This window comes from Trichosurus vulpecula, chromosome 3, assembly GCF_011100635.1.
Source record: "Trichosurus vulpecula isolate mTriVul1 chromosome 3, mTriVul1.pri, whole genome shotgun sequence".
NCBI classification, from domain to species: domain Eukaryota; kingdom Metazoa; phylum Chordata; class Mammalia; order Diprotodontia; family Phalangeridae; genus Trichosurus; species Trichosurus vulpecula.
In genome coordinates this window covers 194,501,127-194,516,476 of record NC_050575.1, presented here as the reverse complement: position 1 = coordinate 194,516,476, position 15,350 = coordinate 194,501,127, and the positions used below count along the sequence as shown (strand labels likewise).

The 15,350-nt window shown below is 38.5% G+C and overlaps 1 protein-coding gene across 1 annotated transcript in view; it reads left to right on the top strand.

The window, feature by feature from the left end:
- DOK5 (docking protein 5) overlaps window positions 1-15,350 on the top strand; it is a 156,886-nt gene that overhangs the window by 115,766 nt on the left and 25,770 nt on the right. The window contains exon 6 of the mRNA XM_036751079.1: window positions 3,071-3,206. Within this exon, the coding sequence (XP_036606974.1) occupies window positions 3,071-3,206 (136 nt within the window). The remainder of the gene's footprint in view (window positions 1-3,070; window positions 3,207-15,350) is intronic.

Here is a 15,350-nt window from a genome sequence, read left to right as displayed (position 1 = left end):
TGGGCAATTGATGTACCTTTGTGTAAATTGCACTGTCTCTTGGAAATTGCAGTATTTAAAGGATTCACAATGTAAATGTTGCTGCAATGACAGAGCCCCTGTTTGTTACAAACATTTGCATGGACTGGTGGCATGCAGGTTAAGCCATGAGAGGATTGTCTCAGAATCATTACCTTATCTTATCTGGTTTTCTTTTTACATGTTTGTGTTAAGTAGGACTTTACAAGAAGAGAGTTTGGGGGAAGAGGGATTCCATTTGAATCCTGGGAAACTTACAAGAGGAAAGCACTATGTGAAGGGAAAGAAAGGAAAAAAATTAAAAGGGAATACATATGGAATGCCTCTTAGAGCATGAGCCTATAGGTGGGAGACACATTAGTAACCCCATAGTTTTGCCTTATAATCTCTCCCAAAATGAGAAATGAACATTACAGGGTAGAGTATGAAAATCCATTAGACCATCTGTAGGATTTAGAGTAGTAAAAGAACAGAATTCTTTGACTAGAAAGGCATTTGAGAAATCATCTAGCCCAGGCCCTTCATTTTTAGATGAAGGAATTGAGGCTCAGAGAAGGCAAACAACTTGCCTACAGGTGAATCCACTGTTTTACTCTCCTCCCACCTTTGCCCATTGATTTAATTCAAAATTTTATTAAGTTTCCATGATTGCATTTATTAATGCATTTAAGAAAAACAAACTTGTTCAAAGACAAACCATATCAGAAAACATTTAAGTCAACAAACGTTTATCCTATGCCTATCAGTCTCTGTCTAAGTACTTGGGTTGTAAAGAAAACAAAAACAGCATCTGCCCTCAGAGGCCTCACAATCTAATGGGGTAGATAACATAATTATGTTGTAAATAATTATGTAAAGCAAGATATATGTAGAATAAATTGGAGATAATCTCTTTGGAAAGGCACTAGAATTAAGGAAGACCAGGAAAAGCTTCCTACAGAAGGTGGAATTTTAGCTCAAATTTGAAGGAAGCCTGGAGGTGGAGGTGATGAGGGAGAAAATTTCAGGCATAGAGGACAGCCAGTAAAAATGAATTGAGTAGGAAGATGGAATGTCTTGTGTGAAGAACAGCAAGAAGGCCAGTGTCACTAGATTGCAGAGTGTATATTTGGGACTAAGGAGTAAGAAGATCATAAATGTAGGAAGAAGCCAGAATAATCTTTGAGGGACTAGAAAAAAACAGCAGATGACAGCCTTTTGTGTTTTCCAATGAAGCATTCTTCTGTTATTGTAAGCAAGTGGAGTTCACTTAACAAACAAATAAAACAATGACCCTATTCATGTTGTCCAGCTAAATAAAGTAAAGGGATGAACAACAGCTAGCTATCTTGTAAATGTGAATAAATGTGTGGCCAACTGTTTTCTAGAATTAAAACATTAAGCATAATTTGTGCTCTCAGTTTCCTAGGTTGACAAATTGTTTTGTCTCTTCATTTATCTACACATTATTGTGATATTGGGCAACTGGGGTTATCTGCTGAATGATATGTTCCTAGAGCTAAGAGGTAGCTAGATGGCACAGTAGATAGAGTCGGGGACCTGGGTTCAAATTCAGTCTCAAATATTTACTAGATGTCTGACCCTTAAGTCACTTAATTTATCCACCTTAGTTTCCATATCTGTAAAATAGGATAATACTATCAACCACCTTCCAGGATTATTGTGAGGTTTAAATGAAGTAATATTTGTAAAATAATCTTGAAAACCTTAGAGTTTTATATATATAGTTTGTTGTTGTTATTATTATTCTAGCCAGAGTGTTATATTATTAGGCAGCATGATGTAGTCAAGAAGACACTGGATATAAGAACTGAAAGAATTGAGATTGTGGCCTAGCTCTCTTAGTGGCTGTTTGACCTTGGACAAGTCACCTAACTCCTTTGTGTCTCAGTTGCCTTTTTGGTGAAATGTAAATAATAATCCTTGCCTCACCTCCCTGAAAGGGTTTCGATGATCAGATCAGATACTTTGTGTAAAGAGCTTTGTAAAGCAAAATGCTAAATAAGTGTAAGTTATTGAGCCAGCAAGGAAATTGAATCATCAATCATCTACTTCTTTTATGATTACATAAAATGTAATCGGAATGGACCTAATTAATTTCCTTATAATTATGCACCATTCTCTCCAAGAAAATTTGCATTTGTCTTTTAATGGTCCTGTATGGAGGTGATATTTCTATTCATGCTTAACACTGGATGCCAAAGGAGCATATGGTTCCTTGAAGAAATGTTGTACAGGGATCTACAAAATGGGGGAAGAAAAGAAAGTCTCTAGCACATTGATACATTATGGAAAATCTATTGCCTAGGAAAATATGGACACAAATCAGTTGAAGTGATGATGTGTGACTAGGTTGAGATCTTCATTAATGGAGCAAGTACCCACATTCTGGATTCACTGAAGTATTGACATGGTCCACAAACTAATTCAGAAAACTCATCAATTCCTCTAGATAACCACTTGTTTAGCTGCCTACATGTGCAGTGTCAGGAGATGCTCCTCATATCATGACAGTGGCATTTAGCACTGGATGTAGATAATGGAAGTAGTTTGATAATTGCCTAAATAGAATCATAGAAACATGAAGCCTTCATTTTGATGGGACCTTGGGGGTCATATAAAGCTAGATGCATATTTACTCATGAAAAATGTCTCCTGTGAATTCCTCCCGTGAGAATATGTTTTTACCTGCCTGTTCTGACAAGTCTCTGACAAGGGAACCAAGCAACATGGGCCTCACTGTTTATTCTAATGAGAAATAGCTAACTGTCCACGCTGCTATTTTTGGCCCTGTCTGATTTAAGTTTGAACTCAGGTCTTCCTCACTTCAGACCCAATATTTGACCCACTGCTCCACTAGCTGCCCCTGCTGGACTGTAAGCTCCATGAAGGCAGGTATGGGTGTCTTATTTAAATTTCTACCTCAGTGCCTAACAAGTTCTTTACACATGATAAAATTTATGTTGATTAACTTTGAATTGTATCAAAGACCCTCTTGGTTCATTGTCCTAGTAACTTGAATCTTAGGCAATTTGTATGTTTTGTTTTTCAGGATGTGTGATACTGGAGAAGGACTTTTTATCTTTCAAACAAGAGATGGAGAAGCCATCTATCAGAAAGTCCACTCTGCTGCCCTGGCTATAGCAGAGCAGCATGAGCGTCTGCTTCAGAGCGTGAAAAATTCAATGGTATGTTTCACAATTCTTTTTGTCATCCAACATGCTGCACCAATCAACGTCAACCATGGAGTTTCTTGTTGAACTTTCAGTCTGCATTTATCTGGGGCAATAATTTGCTTCTATACCTAATAACTCGTTATTAAGTTCTAACACAAAGTTCTAACACTAGAGTGGAAGTCCATTAGAGATAGGGAAAATATCATATTTTATCTCCTTGCTTCCAGTGCCTTATACAGAGTGTGCATGTACCACCTTAGCAATGCAGTGCTCAAAATAAAACCCTTCAGTGTCTCTCTTTTGCCTGCTGAATACATTTCAAACTCATTAGCTTGGCATTTAAGGCCTTCCACAGTATGGATGCAATCTACCTTATCCCATACTTATCCCTTAGCATACACTCTGATTTAACCAAATCAAACTGTGTGAATCTTTGCTCATGCTGCCCTTCTCATATCTACCTTTTGAAATTTTTCCCTTCCTTGAAGACCCTCAGTTACACCCTTCTTCCTACAACTTTCCTTTCTTCCCTTCAGTTATAAGTGATGTCCTCTTTTTTGTATGTTTTTGTCCAGTTGTTTTCAGTTGTGTCCAACTCTTTGTGACCCCATTTGGGATTTTTTTGGCAAAGATACTGGAATGGTTTGACATTTCTTTCTCCAGCTCATTCTACAGATGAAAAAACTGAGGCAAACAGAGTTAAGTGACTTGATTAGGATCACACAGTTAGTGTCTGAGGCCAGATTGAAGCTCAGGAAGATCAGTCTTACTGCCATTAGACCCAGTGCTCTATCCACTGTGCCATCTAGCTGCCCTGTTTGTATCTTTCACACCAATAAGTTTAGATCTAGCCTATATAATTGTCACATTATAGCTTGCATCATAGTTATTGGCATGCACACATAACAGTTCTTTTAAATGGATGGAGAGCAAGCCTTGAATGCTAGAGGACTGGGGTTCAAATTCTAGCCTGCCTCTGACACCCTGGGAAAATCGTTTAACCTTTCAGTTTTCTAGACAACTCTCTACAGCCCTACATTCTAGGGAAGGCACCAACCTACATAGGTAGAGGAAATTTTACTCAATTCGGAGTTCTCTATACCGATGAAATCACAGTTCTCCTTTTGTAATACTTGCATTATCTAACACACCAGACCCAATGAAATAATGAATGTAAAGTTATTTCTAATTGTAAAGTGCTTTATGAATGCCAGCTAGGATTCTGATCATTATTAGATTCAGTTCAGTCTAGAATAGTTGACTCAGGATTACTTACTTCAATTACCTTGTGTGTAAGTCATCGACTGGCTTCACTAGCTTTGTGAGGGATTGCCCTTGCTTGTGGGTACGTGTTTTTCATTTAAAATTTCCTTATTACTTTATCTTATAATTAATCAAGCATATGAGAAGTCTTCACATTTTCTCTTTAGAAATATAATTACACAATAATGTAGCTTGGTCTGGTTTTGCTCTACGATTAGGGGACCAGACATGTCAATTGAGGAAACATTTGCTTCTTCCTTGAAGGTGTGGTTAAATTCTTCTCCTCAAGTTTATAAACTAAGAGCAATTTTTTGAGTTTCTTACCCAGTTTCAACCAAAGACACAAAGTTTCAAAAGTACATGTGAATTTTGAAGTCACAAAAAGCAGAGTGAGAAGCTAGAAATTCACGTTGGAAATTCTATCTGAGGGGAAAAAATCTGCTATTCTTTTTATTCTTTTGTACATAGAGAATATACTGCTGACCCACTGTCTAAAGGTTACATTCCTTTAGAATTTCTTTCCCATAATGGGGATGGATTTGCAGTCATTCACCTGAATTTTCTCACCTAGCTGCCCTTGTGGCCAGCAGTCTGCACTGTTGAGAGGGCTGGGGTTGTAGGTTGGGGAACAGAATGAAGTTTGCTCATTTGGTCCTTGAGCCCACAGCCTTGACCTCATTACTAACAGGCTTCCACCAATTGAGCTAGTCAGAAACATTTCTGCTGCTAATATGGTGAAGCTCCTACACATTCTTCTGAAGGCCAGTGGGGAAAGAACAGGTCTCATTGTGTGATAGGTAGCCTGTTGATCCCTTGTCTGAATCACAATATAAACTTTTCATTATGTTTGCTTACCTTTTCACATGTTTTTATACTTCATGGTTTCTGATATGTTTAGGGGATTAAATTCCTTTCTCTGTCCACAGTTTTGACTATTCCTAGTGTTTTCAAACATTTGTATCAGAACATTTTTGAGCAATTTTAAACAAACCTTGTAGCTGAATATGATGGCTGTTATTAGAAATATGTTTCTAAAAGTAGTTTTGCTACCATGTGTTAAATATTTATTTTTCTTCTGTAGAAGAATGTAGTATTGTGGAAAGAATACTGGCTTGAGAGTCCCTCAGAAGTTCTGGGTTCTAGTTCCAATGTGTAATTGTTAGTCATAAGATCTTGGGTAAATTATTTAAATCATTCTCTGAGCCTTCTGTTCCCCTAAGATTGGATTAGATGATCTAAAATTCATTTCAACATTAACATCGTTTGTTCTGCAGTCCTCCCCCATCATTCCTAGTTTTCTATACAGTTTATGACTCTTCCAAGGAAGGTGATTAAAGACTTTGGGGGTAGTGTGGATTTGAGGCCAGATGAAATGCAGGATTGAAAAGTTTGGTTGTCTCATTTTATTTGATAAATACTTCCCAGATGAAGGAGACAGTGTGGTGTAGTGGAAAATAAACACCTGAATTTGGAGTCAGGGGACCTGAGTTCACAACCCAGCTCTATTAGTAACGCCTTGCCATTAGACAAGTCATTTCACTTCCCTGGCTCTTAGTTTCCTTAGCTGTAAGATGAGGAGGCCAGCCTGTATGATGGCTAAGGGCTTTTCCAACCCCAGATCTACTGAGAGGGCAGAGTGACATTGCTGTATATATTACTAGGGTTATTCCCTCAGCAGCAGGGCTATTTTTGCCACCTTTGAGGCATCCCCTGTGTTAGTATCAGTGACTGATGTCTAATTTTGGAATGAGGAGTGGCTGTTTGTAAGGGGCCAATCATTCCTGGAATGCATACGTCACTTCAGTCTTTCCTTCAAGTGGTAGCCTAGAGACAGCATTTGCAGTTGGCTGTCAGCCAGAGAACCCTAGGACACAGCATTATGTCAGAGCACTTTCTCCAAAAACAAATTGCACCTCCTTCATGAAGCCTTTAAGGCAGATGCAGCCCAAAGTGAGCCCTCCTCAAAATGGAACTCATAACATTTCTGGCTTGCTTAGGACCACTTAGTTTTATAAAATCTCTGTCTACCTTGAGACTTCTCTTATATTATCTTCCATTTGTTGAGATAAAAAAATAATACTGAAACTGGTTACAGATTCATAACCCTACATTCACTATGGTGACTCAGTCATTCACCTTATACTTATGAATATCTACTGTGTTTGGAAAGATATAAATAAGAAATGGTCCCTTTCTTCAATGAATATGCACAATTTGGTCTCCAACTGGGATGAGAGAATTCAAGAGGTATTGCGAAGTTTTTGTCAAATGCTTAAAAAATATTTCACCCTAATTTTTAAAAATAGTGCTGTTCAGGACAAGAGAATCATGAAAATAAATCAACAGAGTATTTAAGGATAAAAGTGTAGTCAGTTTGAGGTTTTAGATTCATTAGGTCAATTTTAAGGTTAAATAAATTGGTGTCATTGCAATTGTAATAGTAGGTAGTATCAGTGGTGGTGGTAGTAATAATTGCTCATATGATAGTAGCAACTTGTTGGTATGTTAGGATTTTAGTCCCTAACACAAAATGCTTCTGCATTTTTAACATGCCCCACTGCTCCCCCTCCAGAGAATACTATCTCAATATAGCAGAAATTATTTTCTGGCTCTCATTAATGAGATTACTACTTAAATGATATGTCTATATTTTTTATTTTATGCAATTATAGGCTATTGCCTAAATGAAACCCATCTAATTTGCTGGAATATCAATTAATTAACATTTTTTGAAATCTATTGTGTTCAAGACACCGTGCTAGGTGCAAAGGCCCATAAGAAAAGTTGCCTTCTTTCAAGAACCTTAGAGTCTAGTGGAGAAAATATGGCATATAAGCAAATAGGTAGAATACATTTATTTATATGTATAATATACGTAATGTAATATGACATGATATAATATGATATAATGTAATACAATATAATATAATAATTTCCTTTGTTTCAGACAATAAGTGTTATACTTTAAAAAAGTGGAGGGAGAGCTTATTTCTGGCTGACATAATAAAGGAAGTTTGATAGAGCCTTGAAAAATTAATAGGATATTTACAGAGACACATTGGAATGAAGACATTATAGGATAGGGAAAAGACATGTGAAGATGAACATTCCTTTTTTGTGTTGGACTTCACTATTTTCAGCACCAAGTTAAATCTAAGAGAAATTATATAATGAAAAAAATGTGTGTGTACATGTGTGCGTACATATGTGTGCCCTCATGTCTGTATGTGTATTAATAGAACAAACAAAAGTGAACACCTCAGACAAAGCCAGATGTCAAACTAAGATGAAAATTAAAGTTACAGGATTGAGAGCTGGGGGGAGTTCTACATGTAATGTAGTCTAAGACTCTCATTTTACAGAGAAATTGAGTTCCAGAAGGGTTAAATGTCTTGCCTGGGGTTGCAGGGCTGCTAAGTATCAGAGGCAGGCTTCAAACCCAGGTCCTCTGACTCAAAATCCAGCAATTTCTCCATCAGAGCATGCTCCCTCTCAAAACCTGACTTAGGTATGGATGGCAAATGTCCCAGATATGAAGCCATGGTGAACCAAACAGATTTATCTGGACTTTTACTTTGAAGGTTTCCCTGGGATGTGATGTCATGTGATGTGATAGGGGCAAATAGAAATGCTGTGGATTCTCCCTGGAATTTCTGGACTGTATGCCCTGGCAGTGATAAGTGAATGGCATTTTTGGAGTACTTCATCTTCAGTATTTTATGGTGACATAATAACAGTCTTAATGTGCAGCGTTAGGTTTTAATAGTCACTTTATGCAATTATTAAAAACCAGCAGTACCCTATAAAACCTTCCCTAGCAGCTGTGGGCACATTTACTAGAGATGCAACTGCTGTTTCTTTCGGGGTTACATGGTGACAATAGCAATAATAGCTGCCAGTTATACAGCACTTGGAAATATGAAAAGTGCTCTGCCTGCTTCATTTGAGCCTTACTACAACCCTGTGAGCAAAGTACCATGAGCACTATCATTCTCCACCCCAGCCCCATTTTAGAGCTAAAGAAACTGAGGCTCATATAATGTGTTACTTTCCTATGGTCACATAGTAATTGTGAGAGACAGGATTTGAATCCAGGCCACCTTAATTCCAAATCCAACATTTTATTTTCTATGGCCCATTACAATAGAGTCAACATGAAAATTACTTTCCTACTAGGAGACTGGTTAGTAATGGAGTAAACCTCCACAGAATTTTCCTATAGTGCCTCATTGTGGCATGGGCATGATCCTTAGTTCTTGACTCTTGAAGACAATGGCAAACCATGAGATCTGGCAGTTTCCATCATGTTGGATAGGCTTTGAGTTATGTCCCTGGAGGCAGGCTGAATATGCTGTCCAAACTAGCTAAGTATAGAAGTGATTGATCTCCTGTAATTACATTCAGTGAATTAGGTGCTACAAAGGAGGGTTGTGAACAGCATCTTCCAAAATATGGCTCAGGTACAAGGATCAATAGAAGCTAAAAGCCTGCAGTGTACACAGTGTCTCACATCTTTGTATCATGAATACTTTCTTTCCTAAGAGGACATGGTGTGGAGGAAGGGAAGGGGAACAAGCATTTATTAAGTGCCTACTATGTGCCAGGTATCAGGTGCTTTACAAATATCTCATTTGATCTTCATGGCAACACATGAAATAGATGCTATTATTACCCCCGTGTTATAGTTTGGGAAACTGAGGCAGGCAGGTTAAGTGACTTTGCCAGGATCACACAAGCGGTAAGAGTAAAGCCAAATTTGAACTCTGGTTTCCTGGTGCCAAGCTCAGGGCTCTATCCATTGTTCCACCTTGCTGCCTGAAGTGGTGAGGAGTAAACAATATATTTCTCTCCCCTGCAAAAATCCCTAAAATAAGAAGGGAGGAAGGGTGAGAGGAACGAATGAAGAAAAAAGAGAAAGTTGCTATATTTTAAGAAATAGTAAATGACTTATTTTTGATTTAGTATTTATGTGGGGATCTGCTATCTACAGAGGCAGATCATTAAATAGAGCAAAGGTTAGAATTGTGAGCAAATGTCAAAACCTAAGGCAAATTAGAACACAGGATAAAGATGAGAAAATATACTGAGAACAATTGCAACAGCTTCAACCTGATGTATTCAAAATGTACTCAATGCTAAAATGTGGAAAGTGGGGAAAAAAGGCAAATGTGTTGACTTTGATCATCAGTATTTCCTACAAAAGCTTAACTGATATAAATAGCTGCTACAATGAAGAAGCCATTATGGTCTAGAAACCACCTGAGCTAGCAAACACTTGATCTTTTTGTTAAATGAAGAGGCACAGCAGTCAAGGGCAATGCCAAATTAAAATACAAGCTTGTATACTCAATAAAGCAGAAAGACCGAAGATTACAAGCAGTATCACCTCCTAAAACAATGAAAAACAGTGGAAAGCAAATGCAAACCTATGGAAGGTTTGACATGAAACCCAACTCAGCCACATCATTCCAAGAGTGTTCATGGATGAAACTATCAGGAAGACAGTGAATGATTGGAATAGAGAATCAATTTCTCAGGGTAATTATTGTTCATCCTTTGTTTTCAAAGAGGAACAATGAAATTATAGTTGATGTCTTGAGTTGCACATGAATTGGATTTAAGTGAGGCAGTGTTGAGCAAAGTTGTCAGCCTCACTCTCTTTCCAGGGTCATTGAAGTCCAGTGGCAAGACAAAAGTCAAGATGACTAGTGATGACCCAGGATGCAGTGGATGACCTTGGTGTCTTCAATGCCTGATAAAGCTCTAAACACTCTACAACACCTGCTTCAACTGCCTTCATGGCCATTGGAACAAATTGTTCCCATTCACCCATTCTACCAGAGAAAGTCTTCACGTGCTTGGGGTAGACACCTCCTCCCCCCTCAGGTTTAACAGGTTTATAATCTCTTTTCATTATCAAAGAAGGAGGACTCACCACATTTAAACCCTAACACTAGTCCACATTTTATTAACACATTGAAAGTTGAAATGATACTTAAGAAGATGAAGTTAGGAAAAATAGAAGCAAACCAGATAAACAGAGAAGAAATCTATGCTAAGGTGACCCAACCTTGGAAGCAACAAGGGATAACTTTGCATTATATCTAATAGATATATGTGTTTGTATATACACAGAGTATCCCAAAAGTCTTGGTGACCATAGCTAAAGTGTTGGACCTGGAGTTAGACTCAAGTTCAAATCTTGCCTCAGGTACTCACTAGCTTTGTGACCCTGACCAAGTTACTTCTATTTGCCTCACTTTCCCCATCTACAAATTCGCAAAAATTACAGTGCCTACTCCCAGGGTTATCCCAAGAGTAAAATTAGATAATATTGTTGTTGTTATTGTGTTTGTCCTTCATTCGCGAAGAGGACCATGACATCAGGGAGATGATGGAATGACTTGCAGTTGACTTTGATTTGAGTGAGGAAGGGCTGTGCAAAGTCACCAGCCTCATTTTCTCCTCCAGAGCCATTCTGGGCCATCTCCAGTCATCCTGATGAATATTTGGCCACTGGACCCAGATGGCTCTGGAGGAGAAAGTGAGGCTGGTGACCTTAAACAGCCCTCCCTCACTCAAATCAAAGTCAACTGCAAGCCATTCTATCATCTCCCAGACAATATTTATGAAATGGTACCACCTAGCTGCCTATTAACAACAGCAACAGCAAGGACAACAACCACAGCAATAACAACGTATAAATAATAGGCATTAGGTACAAGATTTCATTCTAAATCCTCTGATTCCAGAGTGGGTCTTTCCATTGAACGATACTGTTTCCTCTCTTCAAGTCTAACATTATGTCAACTCCTGCATGCTCTACCTCCAGATAATACAGATAAGAATTATACAGGCTTGGAGGGAATGAATGAGTTTGAATTTGTTGTTTTTTTAGATATCATCCCTTCATATACAACTCACCGTGTGCCCTCTGTCTATATATATACAATATACATATAAGTGTGTGTGTGTGTGGACATTATGGTTAGTTGTTCTTTGTTCTTCAAGAGGACCAAAAAGACATCACTAAGTTAGAGTCAAGTTATAGAGTCAAGTTGTAATGTGTCCAACTGTGGTTGATCAGACCAATATGAGCTCGGGATGCTCTACTACAGATCGGGCACAAATAGTCCATGTGAACATTTGGGTATGACTCTCTAAATTTGTGCATTTCACATTTCTTTCGAGCTGCTGCAATTCTGCTTTGCTCATAGAGCACAGCACCTTCTCTGATGCGGGCATGCCATGCTGGTTGGTCCTGTGCCAATGTCTCCCATGTCACACAATTAATCCCGGGGTTCTTCAGAGAGACCTTGAGAGTGTCCTTGTCTCATTTCTTACCACCATGTAAAGGCCTTCCTTGTGTGAGTTCTCTATAAAATAGTATTGCAAGGCAAGCTTATGTTTGTCATTCAAACAATGTGGCCACACACACACACACACACACACACACACATAATATATACACATATATAAATGACAAATATAAATACACACATATGTGTATATATGCAGGTATATATGGATGTATGTGTGTGCATATGCATTTGTATATGGATGTCATTGAGGAGAGACAACATACAAATAATTAGGGATATCAGAAAAGACTTCCTATAGGAAGTAGCATATGAGCTGATCCTTGAAGGAAACTGAGGATCCTAAGGGAAGAAACTGATGAGAGAGTAGATAAGAGAATGTAACCATCAGGAAATAGCAAGTGAGGTAGATTGGCTGGAATGTTTATATATTTAAGGCAGGGGGAGGGAAGATAAGAGGGAGTAAGGATTTACCTAGCACCTACTATGTACAAGCACTGTGTTAAGCACTTAAGAAATATCTTATTAGATTTTCACAGTAACCTTGCAAGGTAGGTACTGCTATTATCCCTATTTCAGAGTGGAAGAAACTGAGTCAAGCAGAGGTTGAGTGACTTGCCCAGGGTCACACAGTTAGTCTGAGACTGGATTTGAGCTCAGGTCTTGCAAACTCCAGGCATACAGCTCTATCCACTGTGCCATCTAGATGCCCCTTAGGGTAGGGACTAATGTGAACTAACCATGGAAAGGTGGGTTGGAGCCAGATCATGAAGGACTTTAATTGCTTGTCTGAGTAGTTTGTGTTTTGTCCTAGGGGCAATACAGAACCACCCATGTTTCTTGAGCAAAAGAGTGACGTGGTCAGACTTGTGCTCTGGGGACATCACTTGGGGAGCTGTTTTGAAGATGGATAAGAAAATCTCAAAGTTGGAGGTCCAATTAGGTGTTTGCTGCAATAGTCCAAGCAAAAGGCAGTGAGGATCTGGACTATTATAGTGGTTTTGGAATAGAGATAAGGAGAAAAAAAATGAGAAAGGTGATGTAGCGGAGAAGTAGCTAGATATAACAAGTGATTGGATACAAGGATGAGGGACAACAAAGAATCAAAGATGATTCCAAAATTATTTCCAACAACTTAATTTTCCCAGAGATAGAAAGGGTTATTTTAAAGCATAGTGGGGGCATTAGTGATTCATCACTAATTGTTGCTGTTAGTCTTGCGTGAGAAATAAAGTCAATCCTTTACATTTGAAAATCAGGATAAATAAAATATTCATTTGTTCATCTATCCAACATATATTTAAGTTGATTTTCCATACAAAGCATGTTTCTAGATGCTGGGAAATATAAACCTTAGATAGGAAACCTACTATTTAGTAAATTTTTTGTTGAAGTTTTTCCCCTCTTATTGGTTCCGTCACCTCCTATGTTAAAAGGAAGGACTGGACTGAATAAGTCCCAGGATCTTTTCAGTCAGCCAATCAATCAATCAATCAATCAACATTTAAGTACTTACTGTATGCCAGGGAGTGTGCTAGGTTCTGTGGAAACAGACAATAAATGAATAAAGTCTACATTCTTGAGGTAGACAACACACACATATGTAAGTTTATCCAGAATAAATACCAAATGTACTAGACAGTTAAATCCAATATATTTATGGAAGGAGGGTATTAACAGTTGGAGAGGATTCAGAAAAGGCTTTGGGTAGAAGGCAGTGCTTGAACTGTGTCTTGAAGGAAAGAAGTTTTATAGGGTGAAAGTGAGAAGGAAATAGATTTCAGGTATGGGGGACAGCCAATGCAAATGCATAAAGAATGCTATGTGTGAAGACCACAGAGAAAGCCTATGTGGTTGGAATGTAGAGTGTAGGAATGTAGTAAATGAGACTGGGAAGATAAATGGGGGCCAGTTTTTAATGGGTTTAGAAGCCAAACAGAGGAGTTGGGTCTTCTTATTTGATCTTAGATATCAAATCTTAGACAACCGTTGGAGATTATTTAGTAACAAAATAATGTGCTTACTTATGTGCTTAAGGAAAGGCTTGTGATAGATAGATTGAAATGGAGAGATACCTAAAGCAGGGAGGTCAATTGGGACCCTTTTGCAATATTCTAACTGAGAGGTGATGAGGCCTGAACAATGTTGGTGGCTTGGTGAGTAGAGACAGTGAGTCAGATGGGAAAGATGTTGTGGAGTTAGAAACGGAAGATTTGACAATAATTTGGATATGTGGGATGTGGGAGAGGGAGAAATTGAGGATGACACTGTGGTTACAAACCTAGGAAGAATGGTGGTGCCATCAGTTGAAATAGGGAAGTTTGGAATAGGCGTAGGTTTGGGCTGAAAGTTCTGTTTTGGAAATACTGAATTTGTCATGTTTTCTCTGGGGCATCTTGTTTAAAATGTTCGGTAGGCATTTGTTAACGAAAGACTGAAACTCACAGGTGATACTGGGACTGCATATACAGATCTGAATCATCTGTAACACTGACATTACTTGACTAGAATTTTTTGAAAGAATGTCTTTGCTTTTGCTTGGGAAAGGACACTTGGTTTGGTGGTTCACTTAGGTCCCTTACAGCTTTATCATTTTATTAACTAGGAAGTGAACGTTTAGCAGGAAAAACATATAATTGATAGCCACCAAACTAGATACTAATCCCATACTCAGTGCCTAAACATCCCTCAACATATCAAATTGGGACTCTTTTGAAGCAGCATTAATTGTTTCAAGTCCTTAAAGAGGCAGCTGCTTCATTGCAGAGATGTTAGGACACCTGTACATTGCACAAGGTTAATTCAGGGAACACAGAGCTTGTTATGTATGCAACTCTGGGTGAGTTTTGAGTTTGTTCCCCCCAAAATTTAGATGGTTATGAGTAAATCAATGTGAACTACCCTTGGTCCCTATGGAAATAACCATCAGTGCACAACTGATGCTTCAACAAACTGCTGAGAATGAAATTCTGGCCCCCAAATGGTTGGTTTCATTAATGGAATAACTTGTCAAATATATAGCCACAATGGAGTCTGTGCTTCTGCTTACAAGCAGTTTAATGTTTCCTCTAAGTTTTCCTTTAGCTGAAACATACTTTTTTCCTCCCTCCCCTTTTTTCTTGGCAGTAGTCAAGAAAAAAAAATAGACCCTCTCTCTGTTTCCTTGACAGTTCAATATTGTTCCATGTTATCAGGCTAATGTGGTGATGATTTGAATACACATCACTTCTACATGTAGTGTCAAAACAAGGGAGAGGAGCTGGAGAAAGCAAAGGCAGCTAGTTGGGTGGCAAGAGAGTGGAGGCCTGTGCCAATCATCTGTCAGGGCTGGGAGTCCAGAATGTGCACATTGTAAGAATTTGGTTCATTACAAAAACCAGAAGAGACCACATGTTTTGATAGAGAGCTAATTTCCACTTTGGAGGACAGTCAGCGCTGAAGACTGGGTACTCAGAGAGACTGGTATTGTTAGTGATTTTATATTCCTCAAGGTGGTAATTGCATTTCCAATCTCCGTGGGGCCTAGATTTTCTGCCAGATGACGTCTCTCAAATGATGCATACAGAGCCATGTC